This window comes from Paroedura picta, chromosome 3, assembly GCF_049243985.1.
Source record: "Paroedura picta isolate Pp20150507F chromosome 3, Ppicta_v3.0, whole genome shotgun sequence".
In the NCBI taxonomy this organism is placed as follows: Eukaryota; Metazoa; Chordata; class Lepidosauria; order Squamata; family Gekkonidae; genus Paroedura; species Paroedura picta.
This window is the reverse complement of record NC_135371.1, coordinates 37,456,671-37,475,467: the sequence shown is the minus strand read 5'-3', so window position 1 is coordinate 37,475,467 and position 18,797 is coordinate 37,456,671. Positions and strand designations below refer to the sequence as shown.

The following is an 18,797-nucleotide window of genomic DNA, read 5'->3' as shown; positions in this document are numbered from 1 at the left end:
GCACCAGAAGGTACAGAGAGCTTAAGCTACAGCCAGACTAAACTTGGCCATGTAACTAAGTATTCCTATGGCTAATGCTATGGAAATAAGTTCCCCCTGGGAACCAGAAGCTGCACTGGATGTAGGATTGGTGGGAAGAACATGCAAGGGGCCCCAGGATCTATTTAAGCTCTGGCCACCAGAAGCTAGAGGGGATGTTCCTGGACTGGCTCATCTCCCTGAGTATGATAACCAGAGAGAGAACAGGAAAGGGAACAGTGCCTTCCCATTTGAAGATTCTTTGGGAGACGGAGAAGCCAGATGTGATGCATTCAGAGTGGTGGTGGAGGCAAGCCCTGCTTCCCTGCTGTGTGATAGTGCAGTATCCAATGATGTGTGGAGGCAATTCTTATATAAAGCATTGTGATTTGCTCTTATATAAAGCATTGTGATTTGAGCAGGATGTTAGCCAGGAGATAGAACATTACAAAACTGCTGACTCAGACCATCTGTCAATTGAAGTTACTACTGTGCACTCAGTAGACTGGCAGGAGCTCTCTAAAATCTCAGGAAGAGGTCTTTCACATCTCCTTGGTTCTTTTAACTCGAGATAACAAGGATTGAACCTTGGACTTTCTGCATGTAAAGCAGAGGCTCTTCCACCGAGCCACACCCCATCCTCGTGAAGGATCATCAACATTCCTGACCAGACTTTTGCTCTGGGCCCAAGTTCAGAAAGTGAACCATACTATCTTTCCTTCACTCTCTGGACCGCATGAAATTTGCCAAACTAGGAGGGTACCTTCATTCATTCTTTAAATTTCCTCCAATTGACTCACTGGAGCTTTCTTAGGTGGCTTGTCAAACTGTATTACTCTATTTAAGAATACAGCTTCAACCTGGTATGCTCCCAATGTATATTAACAGTTTGTCGTACTTACATTTACGATGGCTACATGCTGGGTTTGGAGAAGCAGCCAGGTTTACAGTTTAATTGGCCTTTACGCCCAAATATCTGTGAAAGCAAGAGAATGTGGCTGCCATAAGAGAATCGTAAGTGAGCATTCAGCCTTAACAAGAGATCTGGGCCCAGGTGGGCTTCATAATGGGCTCCGCTGATCACTTCATTACGCAAACCCATCATCCCAGTTTGCTGTAATGAAGTTTCCCTCTTCACTTCACCCTTTCAAAATTAGTTTTCTTGTAAAACTGCTCTGCTTTGTCTTCAGGCAAATAACAGTTGGAAGAGATGAAAAAGAAGGTGCTTAACTAGGAAAAAAAACTGTTAAGGTTCATAAGGCCCAGATATGGGACTTGTTTCTGTTGCTTGTTTCCACAAACTTTTTGTTCCTCCCCCCAAACGTATTTTTCACTTGGCATTTTTCTAAAAAGTTTTCTTTCCCACTGTAGAGAATGCATCACTGAGACAACCACTAAACAGAAGTCTTATAGCAGGTCATTCGTCATGGTTGAATCCATATGATGAATTATGGAAACTGGTTCCCCTTGTCTTATGTAGTGCAGTTACCAGAATGGATAGAGAACCTGAGTTGTGTTTCATTCAAATTCTGACGTTGTTTGGTCAGATGATCCATATCACCAGCATGTTTTCTTCTGCTCTGGGCAAATTTGAAATAAAAAGCTTTCCAGTTTGCAGCATTTTTATTTTTAATTTGCCAAAGAGAGCTCTTGAATCCTCAGCCACGTTGAGCATGTGGACACTTTGATAATTTTAAAGGGAGTTGCCACCAGAAAACAGCTGTAACTAAGGCCAAGACTAGTCACAAGATGTCAGGATGTTCCAAGCCAAGCAGGTGACAGAGATATGATGGAAAAGAAGGGGCAGAATCACAGAGAACGTTAAAGATAAATGAGCTGGATACAGAAGGAACAGAGGCTCACCTCAAACTGCTTGATCATCCCCAAGCAGTTCTTATGCGGCATTAGGAAGGCAACCCACAGCAATGCTCCTGAGATTACTGGACTTTACCTTCTTCCCAGATAGTGGAGGTCTGGGTCTGAGAAGTGCTGAGCAAGAGTACGCCTGTTCTTTTTTTTTTTTAATTGTATATAAAGCGCTTACAGCAGTGGTCCCCAACCTTTCTGAGGTTGGGGACCGGCAGGGCATTGGGGCGCGGCCCGCGGCCCGCGCAGGCCACGCCCACGCATCGGGCCGCGCCCGCGGGCCGCGCCCGCGCATCGGGCCGCGCCCGCCGCATCGGGCCACGCCCGTGAGCCGCGCCCGCGAGCCGCGCCCCTGCATCGGGGCGCTGCCCGGCCCCGATTCCCTCTCCCCGCCCTTCCGCAGTAAGAAGCTTCCCGGGCCGCAAACTTGTGGCCTGGGAAGTTTTTTACTGCGGGGGGGAGGGGCGGGGAGAGGGAGCCGCGGCCCGGCGCCATGGCCTTCGCGGCCCGGCACTGGGCCGCGGCCCGCAGGTTGGGGACCACTGGCTTACAGAATGATGAAAAGAAAAAGAAACAACCAGCTAGCAAAATAATTATTGATGCATGTGATAATATAGTCTGTTATTATCTTAAGAAGTATATAATCGGTTCCCATCACATATTAGTCCTAACCTAAAAATTACTGCTGTCTTTCTTAGCAAAGTAATTATTGATACATATGAGAATATAATCTGTTATTATCTTAAGTAATATATAGTCAGTTCCCATCGTATGTTAGCCCTAACCTAAAAGTTGCTGATGTCTTTCTTAAGAAAGACCTGGTAATTGCTCCACTGTTCGTCACATTCTTCAGGTGGTTGGAAAAAATGGAATTGTGCTCTTTTCCATGATGTATCTGCTGGTAGATCTTGAAATATTTGTCCTTCCTGATCCACCAAATTCAGCGGCGTCTCCTGATGCTTTTTAAATAGATTATTTCTTGCAGCCTTGCTGTCAGAGCTTACAAAGATGTCTCTTGGTTGTTTCTTGCATGCGACTGCCTTTGAATAGACTCTGTATACTTTGTCAATCCAAATCTCTTCCTCCTCTAAGTAATCTTCCAGTCTTTCGGTGATTTCCTTCCTTAGGTCTGTTTTCACAAATTCTTCCGAAACGCCTTTGATTTTTTGCATTCCTAGCTTTAGATTCTACTTCCAGGACTTCGGATTTGTCTTCTGCCACTCTCTCCCACTCCTGTTGATTAACTTCCAGACATTGGATTCTTGTTTGGTGTGTTGCCAGCTGAGTTGTGTTTTCATCAGCTATTTTTTTCAAACTGTCAATTCTGTCTGAGAGCTCTTTCTTGGTATCTTGAATCTCCTTTTCAACCTTTTTGACTACTTTCAGTATCTCTGAGTTGCCCTTGCATAATAAATGATACATCTGTGCATTAGTTAGGTTTTCCATTGCTGTAAACAACTCCACAGAATGCATACACCACCATATAGTCACAGGTCACAGACAGGGCGTCTCGTGAGAGTTCGGGCAATCAGGAATTATCAGTTAGTCAATCTCCGTATTCTGTCAACATCTCCCGCTGGGCTCTCCTTAACAAATTCTTAAGCTCTTTTGTTTATTTTAATGAGTGTATTTATCTGGCTTGCCTCCTGTCCGAAGAAAGAATTCCTTTGCAAATTGGTTAGGGGGAAGAAGAGGGGCTAGTGCCTGGCTTTAAAGAAGAGGAAAGCAAACAAAGAACTCACAGTCTTTGTGTTGTTGATTCGCCAGACTTCCGCTCTTGTCAAGCTGGAAAGAGATAGTCTGGGGGGAAATGCAGGTTGTTTCAGCTGGTTGTTTCAAGATTAGAAAGTTATTTTCGACAAGGATGCCATTATGGCCCCGAGCACAAGCAGAGGAAATCCGGAGAACTTAGTCTCCGTGGATCTGTAGGACCCTCAGGATGCTGTTCCTGGTTCTTGGGGTGACCAGTGAGCAAGATTTGCGCATCCCACTCAGGTCTGCCATGTGCTTCTGCTCCTGGCCCTCTGCCTGGCTTGGGAGCTCATTACAGAACGGGCTAGCACGGTGCCATCTTCAGTTGTCTCCAAGAATACGCCTGTTCTTCATGCCTATCTTTTCATGGTCACCCACCCCACAATACAGTTCTACGTACATAGATTTCCAGTTCTGAACTGTTATCATTGACAGTCCCTGCTGTTAACGTGATTTACTAAATGACAACATGGGTAAAATCCAAAGACAATTCTTTGCCTGATAGGGTTTCCAGCTCCCCCCTGGACACTGGCATGGGGTGGGAAGGTAAGGTTGCCAGCTCAAGGTTGTGAAACTTCTGGAGATTTAGGGGGTGGAGTCTAGCAAGGACAAGAGTGGGGTACTATGCCATAGAGTCCAACCTCCAAGGCATCCATTTTCTCTAGGGGAACTGATCTCTGTAGTTTGGAACAAATTGTAATTTCAGAAAATCTCCAGGTCCCCCCATCGGAGGCCTGCATCTCTATCATCCGAGTGCACTGTCTCTGTGTCAACTTCTCTGTCGAAAGGCAGGAGCCCCCTGTGGAAAGGCAATGGCCTCATTACCGGAAATGATTTGACCTTCTCTCTACATCCTCACCAAAATAAGCATCTGATGAACTCTCTTTGCAAAATGGTATTTTCTCTTCTACACCAAGGCCTTGAGCATCAGAAAAGGCTAGGTCAGGGGAGTGAATTGCTTTGCTGACCTCCTGAGATTTCTTCTGGTTTTTATCTCACCCAATTGTAAATGAAATCCTCTGTAGACTTGTGCAATGGATAAGAGCAGAGAAATTAATGGTGTCTCTTTAGATCAAGGGGCAATCTTTCTCCCTCTGCTCAGAAGACAGTTTGCTACCCCAAGTGCATCAATGTGAATGAGAGCCATGTTTGTAATTGTTCTCCTTTTAAAAGTCATGATGTCAAAATAGCTGTGTGCAAAGATTCAGGATCTTATGGAGGTCCATAGTGTGAAGGAAACCTCTCTAAACAGGTGCAAGAGATGCAAAGAGATCCAGATCTTGGATGAGTCAGGCTGCAGGTCCTATACTGAGCAGGGGGTTGAACTATATGCCCTGTATGGACCCTTCCAGCTCTGTAATTCTATGACTCTAAGTCTAGAGTAAAGATAAAACAAGACTTCTATAAAAGTCACAATTACTTGTAAGGGGAAATTTCATCCACCACATCTTGTGCTATAGTTACTGTACCATACACTTTCTATGCTACCCATAACGATGAAGAATATCCTCTACAGAACCTGCCAATCCCTACCCCTCCTAGTTTGAGTTTAGTCTTGTTAGGGCTGTTAAGCAGAAAACTGATTGGCAGAGTCCCGGCTTGGGGAGGATGAGTCAAGCCTTCCCAGGAAATCAAAGAGATTTAGATCAAGCTGTGAGTTGTAAGTTAGAAAACATTTTTTTCTCTGAAGATCATTGTCAGAAGAGCCCTTCTGGATCAGGCCAGTGATCTATCTGTGGCCTCTGTAGATGATAATTTGGTGTATAGACAAAGATCCTATTTCTGCTTTTTTTTTACATTTTCTTACCTAAGCACAGTACTTAGAATGGAGGAAGGCAAAAGCAAGCCACCTTTGTTTCTCATTTGCCTTGAAAGCTCCTTGCTGGGGTTGCTGTTAAGTCAGCTGCAACTTGATGTCAATTTACACACAATACCATTTTTTGTATTGTTTATCATGTCTAATACTTACTTTGTGTTTTGGATTGCTGTAATCCTAGCCCTATTTCATTGCTTTCAAGATCTGATGATATTGGACTACACCATGATGCTTTGCTCCCCAAAACTGGCATTACGTAAGTATACAAACAAAGCAGTCTATGAGGATAAAGCACCTTCTCGATTGCATTGACCTACCATGTGTAATCTGCTTTTAGTCTAAGTGAGAAAGGTGGACTATAAAGAATGTAAATAAAGAGAAATCAATAAAATAGATTGGCTTTTATATCAAAACTAATGTATATTTTAAAATAGATCTACACAGGTTTGCTAGTGAGTACCAGTAACATATTTGCCCTCAAAAATGTTCCTTTTCCTGCCTTTCCTTTTACAAACCTGTGCACTAGTTATGGTTGTCACCCTTCCTCCTCCTTGCTCCATCTCTCAGACTGGTTTAGAACCATTGGCAGCCTTCTTGGCTATAACCTCAATCATATGGAACATTATCCAATTAGAGGTTTATCTCCATTGCAAGTCTGTAGGGTAGCATGTAAAGCTGTTTTATACTTGAGTGTTTTATTAAGTGCAGTGTCAAAGAATTGAGGCTTTTGAACTCTGGTGCTGGAGAAGACTCTTGCTAGTCCCTTGGACTGCAAGGCGAACAAGCCGGTCAGTCCTAGAGGAGATCAGCCCCGACTGCTCCTTAGAAGGACAGATCCTGAAGATGAAACTCAAATACTTTGGCCACCTCATGAGAAGGAAGGACTCCCTGGAGAAGAGCCTAATGCTGGGAGCGATTGAGGGCAAAAGAAGAAGGGGACGACAGAGAATGAGGTGGCTGGATGGAGTCACTGAAGTAGTCAGTGTGAGCTTAAATGGACTCCGGGGAATAGTAGAGGACAGGAAGGCCTGGAAGATCATTGTCCATGGGGTCACGATGGGTCGGACACACCTTTGCACCTAACAACAACCACAAGTGTCAAGTTGGATCATCAGTTTTTAACTTGGTTGTAAATTGCTTTTTTAAAAATGTTTCGATGGTATATTTCTCCTGATCCAGTTCGGAGTCTCCTTATGCAGGTGGGAAGGGGCATTTATATGTTTTAGTAAAGCAACTAAGACATGTGTATGACTCCAAAAACAATCTGAGAAGTGGGACAGGGGAAATGTTTACTCAGTGGGAATTTTTTACTTACTCTAGGAGTTTGTGTCTATAATAAATAGTTGGTGACTTAAGACAAAAGAAAAACTGCAGCGATTCATTAAAATATAGATGGTGGCATAATATGCCTAGATGTGTTCCTGAAAGCATATTTTGTCCATTTTTTACATCCAGTTCCACTGCTGAAGTGAAGAGCGTGTCTTCTGTCCTTACTACACAGAACAGGTTAGTAATTTTAAAAGGTATGATTGGGAGTTAGGAGAATTCTTTTTAAAAATAGAGCAAGAAGATGAAGCGGTTTCTCTTTCTCCAAGAGCAATACAGCAACAGTATTTAGAAAGTTTTAGTCCAGAGGCACCTTTAAGACCAAGGAAGTTTTCAAGGTATAATCTTTTGTGTGCAAACACACTCCCTCAAATACAGTGAAATTCTGTCTCAATATTGCTGAAGAAGATGGCTTAAGACAAAAGAGAAACTCACTTATCTGAGGAAGTGGGCTTGCACACAGGAGGTTATACCTTGAATAAAATGCTGTTGGTCTTAAAGGTGCTCCTGGACTCAAACTTTGTTCTGCTGCTTCAGACCAACATAAGTAACCACCTGGAAGTATCTAAATATGTGTTTACATGTAATGAATGGCATCAGGAGCTATAAAGGGGATTGTATCATGTGGGCCTTAAAATAAATATACAGTCATATATTTTTTCTCAAGTAAATAACCTTATTTGCCATTGTTCCATAAATGGGTAGAGAAGGTCAGAAAAGAGAAATGAGTATTTTTTGTTTGTTTGTTTAAATAAGGCAGCAGGGAGTTAATTTTAATCACACAAAAAGCTTTGCATGAATTTGTGAATGAGGGTGCATGCACACTAGCCCCTTTCCTCCCAATATTGATATTCATTTATTATATAGAATATGGGCAATGTTCTTCCATGCAATGTCATGATATCTGGAAGTGAAGTAATGCCAATCTAAGAACCGCTCGAAACTCTGTGGAAAAAATTGCAGTTTCTGGCAATTCCTAAAGCGGTTTGATGTCACTTGCAGATTTCTTCTGGAAGTCATGTCACACCTTTTTCTGGGTGGTGATCTTTTTATTTGTTTGTTTTTCTTTCACTGCTGGTCTGGGGCAGGGATTCCCTGCCCACAGTGTGTGCGTGTGTGTGTGTTTGGGGGGGGGAGGGCTGTGTCAACCCTAGCAAACAAAACATTCAGTCAGCAGGGAGACAATGGGGGCAGAAAGGGAAAAGGCTGGTCTGAAGTACAAATACTGCGAGGCAGTTCCTTTTCCCCTGTTCTATTCAAGGACAGCAGAGTGTCAATAATGCTGACCTAAAATTATATCATCGGGAGTGAAGGAGAATGGCAGGCGTCTCCCTACCACACTGCACTAGGATTGCATTAGCACTCTGTTCATAAGAAGAAAGGGAGAGACAAGAAGGCCTGAAAAGCTCTAAGGGAAGCTTGCTTTGCTCTTGTTTAAAATTATGTTTGCTGGGTATTAGTAGAAAACACCTGGGGACCTACGTCTTTGGTCACGGGTAGAACATGTTCTTTACTTAGGCTCCTGTGCACAAGAACTGCTTTAACTGAATTGACTAAAGCATTGGCAACTTTCCCTTTCCTTGTTGGTACCCAGGATTTTACTCTGAAAAGGGCACTGATCACAGACTGTTGTGTTTACTCTTTACTGGTGCTCAAATGAGAGGGAGACTAACCTTCCTCAGTCCTCTGTAGTTCGTGATGCCCCTCAGGCTACTGCTTTAGCAGGTTTCACTACCTCTGTTCAAGGTTTCCCTGCCTGGATCTTTCGGTTGTGTCTATCTGTGGTTATATGCCTTGATGAGGATGATAATCTGGTCTTCAGGTTTTATACTATCCAAATCTACCTATGTTATAACCCCAGGAAGGCTTCTTTTTCATCAGCTGGTCCCTTGCTGTCCTCTTTAACTCAATGCACTTGCTTTGGCCAGATATTTCCTAATGTCAGTCACAACATACCAAGGATCCCAACTGATACAGAGTCTACTACTGCAGAATTTTTTTGCTTCAATTGATTGGAATAAAAGGCTCTCAGTGGTGCTGCTATAGCACTGAAATGCTATATTGCTAACTGAAATGCTATATTGTTTTACCGCTATAGCACTTAATTTAGACGTTAAGAAGCTAAGAGAGCCAGTTTGGTGCAGTGGTTAGGAGTGCGGACTTCTAATCTGGCATGCTGGGTTCGATTCTGCGCTCCCCCACATGCAACCAGCTGGGTGACCTTGGGCTCGCCATGGCACTGATAAAACTGTTCTGACCGAGCAGTGATATCAGGGCTCTCTCAGCCTCACACACCCCACAGGGTGTCTGTTGTGGGGAGAGGAATGGGAAGGCGACTATAAGCCACTTTGAGCCTCCTTCGGGTAGGGAAAAGCGGCATATAAGAACCAACTCTTCTTCTTCTTCTTCTAAGATTGTACTGAGCAAAAGAGCAGGGGAGGGAGGAGTGGCACTGTTTAAAATGACCCTAGCACTTCAGAGGCAGCTCATTAATGGAAGGAAATTTGCTGTATGGAAATGCTCATCTCTATATCACTTTACTCTGAATCAAGCCAACAGCGAATAACACCCGGTTTAGAACAGTAATGTGAAAATTTTCACAGTATTAAAAAGAATAATTGGAGACTGGGGCACAGTGGTTTCAGCACCTTCTGCTCCATTTTCCCATCCCAACAACTGCCCTGTGAGTTAAGATATGCCAAGGAAGAGAGTGACTGGCCCAAGATCCCTCTGCAAACATCCATGGCCAAGTGGGGATCCAAACCTGGGTTTTCCGGCTCCTGCTCCGGCCTTCTCACCGCTGCACCATTCTGCTTCTCAGCTGTCATTTGCAGCACACTGATTCTTATGGCTGCGGAGAGTATTTGTGACATCCGATATTTGTGATAACTTCTTTGGTCAAAGGAAGTCTAAAATACAACCTACTCTGTTAATTTTTCTCTGCATTTGATTTGTATACTAGGATCAAGGGGACCTTGGGTGACGCCGTGATGCTTATGGTTGATGCGGTGAAAGAGGACAAAGAGAAGACAAAGCGTGTCACCAGTGGAAGGAAGAAAAGCAAGAAATAACTAAGACTGGAAGGATTTTGGGGCAATATAGGCAAATAGTTAATGCTCACCAAGAGGTAGATACTGATGTGTATGTGGGTTTTTTTAAATTATAAAGAAGGTATCTGATGCTTAACATCTACGATTCAAAATACTTAGGGAGGAATTGTTTTGTTTCTTTCTATGCTATTTCATAGTGTATGTAATTACAATGCTCTCCAGCCACTTTTGGGCCTAGATGGGTTTCATGGCATCAAGTCATCTGACGACTACCACTGCACCTGAATGAGGTGTGCAAATTTCATGATGGCAAGTTTTCCAGTGGTTGCTGCTGAGCCTGGCTCAGGGCAGGAAGGAAAGGCCCCTTCCCCCTGCCTTTTACGGGTAGAAACCAAGGTATGATGGCTGGCAATATTACTGTGGTTGTCTAGCAACCCTTGCAGTGGTCACTGAGCTCTCAGTGATGCAAACACTGCTCCTATTATTTTTTTGGAAGTTAACCACCCACTTTTTAGGTATCAGATTTTTCTGAAAACTTTTTCTGAAAAGTTTTTTTTCTGAGGTTTATAGAAACTTCTGTGTTGGGTCTGTTCAAGTATCCATAGATGGAGCCATTTTGATAATCAGATATATTTATATAATACTAAAGCATGTGATTTTCATAATTAACCTTCAAATCAGCTATGGTTTAAGTAGGGCTGTGTTGAATATGGTGGCCTGTTGGATTTGGACCTGGAATTCTTCACCTTGGAGCCCTCTTCAACTATAATGTTCACTAGGAGACCTTTCCCAATTTAGCAAACTTATCCCTCAGGGCTGCTATGATGATAAAATAGGATTACCTTTCATTTGTTGCCCTGAGCTCATGGAGGAAGAACAGAAAGCAAATGTGATTGATTGGGTGCTTTCATATAAAAACACAGGATACAAATAATGTAAAATAAAGAATACAAATGTAAAGCCTATGCTACCTACAAGGGAAATTCTATTTGTCTCACACATCTTATCTCACATTAACAACATTTACACGTAGCACATCATGCTCAGGGGTGCAGTTAAGTGATGAGTGGAAATGGTCTTAGAATTACAGAGAGAGAGCATTGCTTTATCTAAATTGTCTCTGAGAACAAAGTTCATTTCCCTTTTCTCAGTCAGAGGAGATGTAATATATATGTCTCAAACTGGTCAATTAAGCAGGTTAACCTAAGAGACCACAGTTAGAAAAAAATGACCTGTTATTGAGAGAAAGTGTTCTTTGAAGAAGAGTCAGCCATGACCTCATTTTGATGGATTGATTTTTTTAAAGAGCCTATTTGTTGTTCCAGGCCTAATAATGAACTTATTTAGTATGAGGCTTAAACAATGCAATCCAGAAGCAGAAGAGACAGGTTTGTAATCGTATCACTATGGCCATCAAATGTTGTGAAAGAGATGGATTCAGATCTTTGATACATAAAGCTTTAGTGAAGATTTAGAGGGTACATAATACGTTATAATTGTTTCAGTACACGTTTAGAGACAAAGAATAGCTTTTAAATAATCTTTTGCGGTCAGTATGCCTACAAAATTAGCATACAACAAGGACGTTATTCTATCCCTTACAGATGTCAAAAGAGACAGTAAATAACTCAAGTTGGGTGGGGGTTCTCAGATTCCTCTGCCACCACTGGGATTTTTTATTTTTTGGTTCTCACCTTTCAATAAAGCAAGCCAGTATTGGATGCAATAGCTTTGTGACAAAGTGTCCCCCAGTGGGTGCAATAAATTAATATGGGTCTGGAAATTGCCATCGTTAAAGAGACATTTTATTAGACTTGCTGTCTATTTGTTTTCCATGCAGACTCATTCTCATTATCTATAAGGCACGGTGTGGTTTTGACATAGCTCATGCCTGTATGGATTCTATTGCAAAATAAAATAATCAGAAAGATTCAATGACTGTATGAGACCACCAGGGAATAGGAATTATTGGTTTTGTTTTCCTTTTTCCTCATGAGATTCTGCCATCATGGGACTCATCTGGGGCTCCACAGTAAACTAAGGAGGTAGGCTTGGTTTTAGCCTGGCACCTGCCTTGCTGAATAAAATATATAGCTAATCTAATTTAGTCCCCTGTTTGCAACAAGTGGGCAACTGTGGCTAGCTCTATGACCCGAAATATCCCTATGACCATGTGGAAATTTCTCTGGTTGAGAGTTTTGAATGAATGGCCTGCTCATTACAGTGTTTGTGAACAAGTAAATCTGGCTTCACCCGCACACAGTTGGATATAATATAGCAATAATTTGCAATTACATTGTCTTGTCCACAGACAATAATTCAGTTGCAAATAATTGCTAAAGCACCATCTACCCTGTGTTTCCCTCATTTTCTTTGTTACTAAAGCTCCCTGTTTATGATGGAGAGACTCCCACATTAGTTTGCCTCCCTCCAGTTTCAGTCCCCAACTGCAGCAGATCAACTCTGAGCTTCTACTTGTTGCCCACCAGTTTTCGTTTTTTGAACACCCACCCAGAGAAGTCCATCCAGAGAAACTAATCAACTGAGAATGTTTCTCCATCACCACCTAGGACAATCAGCAAGGGAGTCCTGCAGGTTTAGAGGCAGGACACCAATTGTCCAATCACAGGAGACTTGAAGGGGGGAAGCCAGCACATTATCACCAGCCAGCAAAGAATGCAGCATCCTGTATAAGGGGGAGGACATTACAAAACTGCCACAGAAAGAGTGGATTAGGGGACAGCATGACAATGCTACTTTCCCAGCACTTCAGTAGATACCACTGAATACCAAAGTCTCATCATGTGAAAGGCTTAAGATGTACTTATTTATTACTCTTGCAACCTGCTCTTTACATAAAAGGCTAATAGTGGTCCAACTATTTCAAATATTTTCATAGAGATTTCTCTCCTTTTAAATCTGTGCTTCGCCTTGACCTAGATAACCCAGGCTAGCCTGATCACATCACATTTGGGAAGCTAAACAGGGTCAGCCCTGATTAGCATTGGAATGCAGAGGCAGGCAATGTCAAACCATCTCTGAACATCTTTTGCCTTGAACATATCTTGCCTGAGCCAGCTTGCTGGGAGGGGGTCTAAAAATCCAATAAACATAAGACCCTATGGGGTTAGCTGTGATTTGAATGCACTTTCTGCCACCACTCTATGCTTTGGATGTTTTAGGTATTACAGTGGTGTTCAGTCATTACCTACATGAATTCTGGGTTTTTAGGGGTGGGGTGGGAGCTTTGCCACTTTAGTTTATGAGCAAAAGGCAAAAATAGTGCATCTCAGTCTCTTATTCTCCCATTCAGTTTTGCGGGGGATTCCTGGCCTTACTCTCAAGTGTAGGGAGCTGTCCGTGGTAGAACGTCTTGAAGAGACTTGCCCAGTGTGTGTGGTAGGAAGGAACTTATCCGTTGAATTGTGCAACACTGCCTCTGTAGCTGGGTCAGCTCTGGCTAACAGTTTACAGAGGAAGTATCCAAAGTTCCTTTAAAAAAATTTGTCCTTAAAAATGTCTAAGTAAATAGAAAGGCCTTCATGAATCCAATGGACCAAAAACTAAGAAGGGTTTGGGGAAAGCATTCAGATTTTCCACATTTTGTGTGAATGGGAATAAATCAACCACATCACATCATTCTCCCCATACGAGAACACTTGTAATATGCACTACTGGATAAGATGATGCTGGTAAGTGGGACCTAATTTTTGGTTGAAAGTATATAACTTATCACCTCCACAGCTCAACTATATCTAGATCTGTTCAAGGCCAGATGCTTGCCTCAAAGAGAGGAATATTTATCCGGGAGGGGGGGGGAGGAGGGGAATTCTTTGGTGTAGAACTAATTTCAGGTTCCATTTATGACAGTAAGGGAAGCATCTTACATATGCTTACTAAGTTTCTATGGTCTATGGAAGTAATTTGGGATTGTGCTGCTGTGATGGTAAAGATTTGTTCACTTAAATCTGAGCTCAAGCATTTTCATAGTCAGGATTTGAGTGGTCAGTTTCATTCCCACCACCTGATTCCCTAGATATACTGTTCACTGCTGTATACCAACCCTTTATCAAATACCTGGGAATATTTGTGACATTGTACCTGCTTATTGACTGGATTCTACTTTCCTGCAATGGGACTAGATGAACTGCTCCCTGTTATTATCTGAATAGTGATTTTAAAAATTTTTAGCTTTTAGAATATAATTATCTATGGTCGTACACATACTATAGAAGCATAACATTATAAATTTTCTAGGTCTTATGGACATGGGCATTTGAAATATTCTAGGCAAATTTGTATGACATTCAATCCGTACTTGCTGGAAAAGTCATGGCTTACAGGTGGAGCACCTGCTTTGCCTGTAGAAATGCCAAGTTCAATCCGTGGCATTTCCTGCCAAGGGATCTCAGTTGCAGGTGGTGGAAAGAAACTTCCTCTGTCTCAAAAAAACCTGACGGCAGGAAAGTCCAATTTATTACAAGACAGCTGCATAAATTTGAATTCACTTATCTCCACCTTTAAGGCTTATTCACACAGTCTTCTGTACCCACTAAGAAGAATGATCATATCATGGTTTAATACTATGTTTTTTTTTAAATATGTGTATTTTTTAAAATATGTGTTTGGATATCATACATATTGGGAAGTGTGATGTTTCAATACTCAAATGGTTAACCCAGAAGCCAGACTGCATATCCCCCAACCTTTCTCTCCAGTTAGAAAGTAGCAGTTTTGACAAGGCAGAAATGTTTCCCAATTGTTAAAATACCCACTTTTCCCAATTTTGTTTGGTACCATGGTTTCCCAAATTCATTGCTGTTTTTACCAGATTGAATTGGTTGACTGGGTGAGCCCACCCAGACACCAATTATCTGGCGGACAGAAGAATTCAAAATATCATACTGCCAAACAGATGCAGCGACAGAATCTCACAATGAGGCCAAATCTAGAACACATCAATGAAAAGGAAATACTTTAGCCAGAAGTATCAGCCAAAAATGGAACACACTGAGGGTAATAATGATGGAAAGCTGAACAGCTGTCATTCATGAATGCAGATGTAGCTTTGTAGACTACAGTTGGAAGTCTGAAGTATCTTGCAGGAAAACAATTTGGGGTTCAAACATTTATTTCTTGAACTGGAAGCAATTCCTACATCCCGCAACCCTTTTCCTGTATACTTTTAAACACTCTTGAAGGGACCACCCTGTGCTGGTCTAAGCACTAATATACACCGTAGTGCTTTCCTCAGCATTCACAGCCATTATATTCACACCCAGAATGATCCTGCATGAAACAAACATCAGATTTGGTAAATGCAACTGCCTTGATTCTGAGGGCCTAGTTACACTATCTGTATGAGGTATGATTCTTAAGTGTATTCCCAAGACCTCCTAAGAGGCTCAGTGATGTGTAAAGGCGATCAAAAACGTACATGACCAATGCATAATACAGCATCTACCAACCTGCATTTTTCTGTGTTTGTATATCTCCCTACCACATTTTATGGGGTTTAGCAAGGGAAACACATAGATGTCTGCTGTATAAAGGGTATATCATCTGTCCTCTTAATATTTCTTGGAGGAGGAGTGTGTCTCATGGCTTAACACCCACTCAGGCCGGCTGTCCCACCCCTGAGTGCTTTCACCTCCAACCGGCTTGCATATCTGTCCAGCGGCCAGCCAATCACTTTCCATCCCCCACCCCTGACCACCCCCTTCTTCTTCCACTTGTCTCTGAGGCTTGGGGGCTGCAGATCCCTGCTGTGTGAGAGGTGCCCCTGCTGGTGAGTTCCCTAACAGCTGCCTGCAGCCTTTCCAGGTCCGGGGGGGAGGGGGAGGCCTTCTGCAGAGTTTTTCCACCCAACCCCTCTAATTTAGCGTCCGTTGTATTCCTGAATGCAACGGGCTTGACCCCTAGTATAAGTATAAAGTTTTGCCATTAAAAATCATACTCCCCCCATCAATCAACATTCTGAATCTAAAGTATAAATATATGCAAATTCAAAGATATTTCAAAATTATATCAGTTTTTATTTATATCTCTGAATGTTCAATGTATGTTAACATTTTGTCAACATGAACATAAGAGTCCAACACTTCCATCCAGCCCATCCAGCCCAACACTTTTTATGATACAGTGGCTGAAACACAGGTGCCATAAGGAGGTCCACCAGCAGGGCCAGAACTCCAAAGGTCCTCCCAGTATTGTCCCTCAAGCATCAAGAATACAGGGGACAGGACTGAATGCCCCTGGAGGGACCTTCCAAATCCATGATTCTTGGACATCACTGCTCCAGACATAGTGTACAGCATATACCTTGTGGCTAATAGCCAGTCCCCTCTTGAAATGCTTGTAGCCACCATCACTTCCTGTGTCGGTGCATTCCACATGTTAATTATTCTTTGATACATCTGTGATATGCCTGGAACAAATCCCTAATGGAAAGTCCTGAATTCTACAGTGGAACATGAGGGCTTTCTCCTTCTTGACACCCATTGTGACCCTATGACTCGAAGAGGACAGACGGAGGCTATTTATTCATCTGTATAAGGTGTGTGTGTGTGGGGGGGGGGAAGCAGCGTTCAAGGGTAATAATGTCCAAGTGATGAATGATCCAAGTGAGGCTGGAGACATTAACCCAATAGAAAAAGAACTGTTGGACAATGGCTGCTCATCTGTGTATGTAGAATTGTGTAACCAGAAGGTTTAAAAAAGTAAAAAAAGATTTACTGGATGCAATAAGACTGGACTGAGATGAGGAGAAAACCCCAAATGCCACAGAGATTTATTGGCTGTAATAAGGCTGGAAAAGAATAGTGGACAGTTTTAAAAAGATGCATTAATCACGAGCACATGTTTCTAGGAGCAGCTGTGGAGGAAGCTATCCATTGGGATTTATGGGTTACAATGTCATTCCAAGTGGCAGTACAGTCACAAGCTGCAGCTGCCAACGTATCTCTGTTCCTGGATGTCTCCACCAAGAGCCAAAGGCCGAGGGCACAGCTGGCCCACATACACATGTTAGGCAAGGAGACCACAAGCTGTCCTCCTCACTTCAGGTCAATTTACAGTTTGTGAGAACGGATGAGGATTGCCAGCCAACTAACCAGGACTTTGGCTCGGACCCAGAATAGCATTTCCATTGGGACAAGGATTTCTGCCTGCAACGTGTGACTTTCTCACTTCCCTTCTTCTGTAGCACCCAGGAATCCACACACTGAAGTCCTGTTCCTGGGGGGCAGGGACTCACAGGAACAGGATTGGGTCATTTCGGGCTGCCAAGAGAAGTAGAGGGAAGAAACTCACACTTTGCAGGCAGAAATCTTGCACTTGCAGTAACACTAGTACCTGCGGTAACACTAGCCTTTGTCTTACAAAATTTTACTGTCGTAGTGTTTACCCCCAACTAAAACAGCTCCAAGGACATGAAATTATCCTTCCCTTTCTTCATTCTCTTTGTTGTTGGGCCTAAGAGCTTTGTGGATCAGGTTAGTCCAGGCGACCATTCTGTAGGCACCAGCTTTACCAGAAGGTCCCCCAGTGGGAACTTGGAGAATGGCTTTTTTTTTTATAGTTCTCTTCCTGGCTTCTTCCAGCAATAGCTGAACATGACTGTTTCCCTAAAGACTTTTTGGGAATTATTGTATTTTGCTGGGTTTAAGTATTGATTTTAGGGAGGGAAGGTGGCATGGTTTAGCCCAATCTCATCAGGACTCAGAGGCTAATTGGAGTCAGTACTTGGAAGGAATGCCACCAAGGAATACTCTGCAGAGGAAGGCAACAGCAACTCAGCTCAGCTTCTCACTTGCCTTGAAAGTCCCTTGCTGGGATCACCACGTATACTACAACTTGAAAGCATTTTAGACATACACGCACCAATACTGATTTTACCTTATTTACTTAAAAGGAAGATGACCCTGAATAGAAGTTGAACCCCCCCCCCCCCAAAATGTTATATGCAAGGAGGATTTTTTTTAAATTATTGGACAGAACTATCATTTGTATAGCTAGGTTTGAGTCCTGTAGCAGCTTAGAAATCAACAAAATATTGAAGATATACTCCTTGGAGAGTCAAAGCTCTGTTTGTCAGACCTTGTAATATCTCATCAGCTCCACTGCCTGGGCTGCCACCGCCACTAGCACCTGAACCTCTGGCACCTGGGCCGCCATCTTGATGCCCCCCCCCCGATGATGTTAAGGAAAAAGATTTTGCATTTGTTCTTCCAATAAACCAAACAATAGCTGCAACTGAATGTACAAAGGATGCTTATCAGCCTTTAAAGATCTAAATGACCTCAGATCAAAGGTAACACAAAGGTGTCGAAGGAACCACCTTTCCCCTTATGAACTTGTCCATCATCTAAGGTCAGCAGATATCATCATTCTCCATGAGCTGCCTTGAGTAAGGTGAGACAGGTGGCTATGCAGGAGTAGGCCTTCAAAACTTTCAGTTCCAAGCCTTAGAATTCCTTGCCCCTTTAGGGCTGGTCACCAGGGTTGGCTAAAACCATTCAACTGCCTGAAAAAACTGTTTCCCTTGCCACCCCATTGAGATACTGGATGGAGATACCTTGCTGCTCTCCTTGCAAGCCTCAAAGTGGGTTTCTGAGGCCATGTCTTCATCCAGAGATGAAGCAAGGGCAAGAGGAGGCTCCTTGCTTTCTGTGCCATCACTGCTGGGGTCCGGGACAGGCTAGATGAAAGCCTGCTCTCATAAGTACTTTCCCTCTTCTCCTCCACCTCCTCTCCCTCTCCACAGCAAAAGTCACTCAAATATCTTCAGGAAGTGCCACCTCAGCCCTAATGATCAGAATACAATGACATCTGCCTCCCTCTTAGAGTACAATTAGCTGGAGAAAGGGAGTGAGGAAAGGTGGTTGGGTGTCTAGGGAAAGGAAGGAATGGTATGGCCTCATTATAATGGTGACTGAAATGATCATTTGTGTCACAAACCTGCTAGTAGG

At 42.9% G+C, this 18,797-nt stretch overlaps 1 protein-coding gene across 3 annotated transcripts in view; it reads left to right on the top strand.

The window, feature by feature from the left end:
* The window catches only part of C3H3orf20 (chromosome 3 C3orf20 homolog), an 83,299-nt gene extending 71,582 nt beyond the window's left edge, over nucleotides 1-11,717 (top strand). The window contains exons 15-17 of one of the 3 annotated variants that reach the window (XM_077325331.1): nucleotides 5,634-5,708; nucleotides 6,908-6,958; nucleotides 9,741-11,717. In XM_077325331.1, coding sequence (XP_077181446.1) covers nucleotides 5,634-5,708; nucleotides 6,908-6,958; nucleotides 9,741-9,849 — 235 coding nt within the window. In that variant the 3' untranslated portion in view covers nucleotides 9,850-11,717. The remainder of the gene's footprint in view (nucleotides 1-5,633; nucleotides 5,709-6,907; nucleotides 6,959-9,740) is intronic. The other 2 variants (XM_077325330.1, XM_077325329.1) reach the window with 2 other exon arrangements.
* The last annotated feature ends 7,080 nt before the right edge of the window (nucleotides 11,718-18,797 follow it).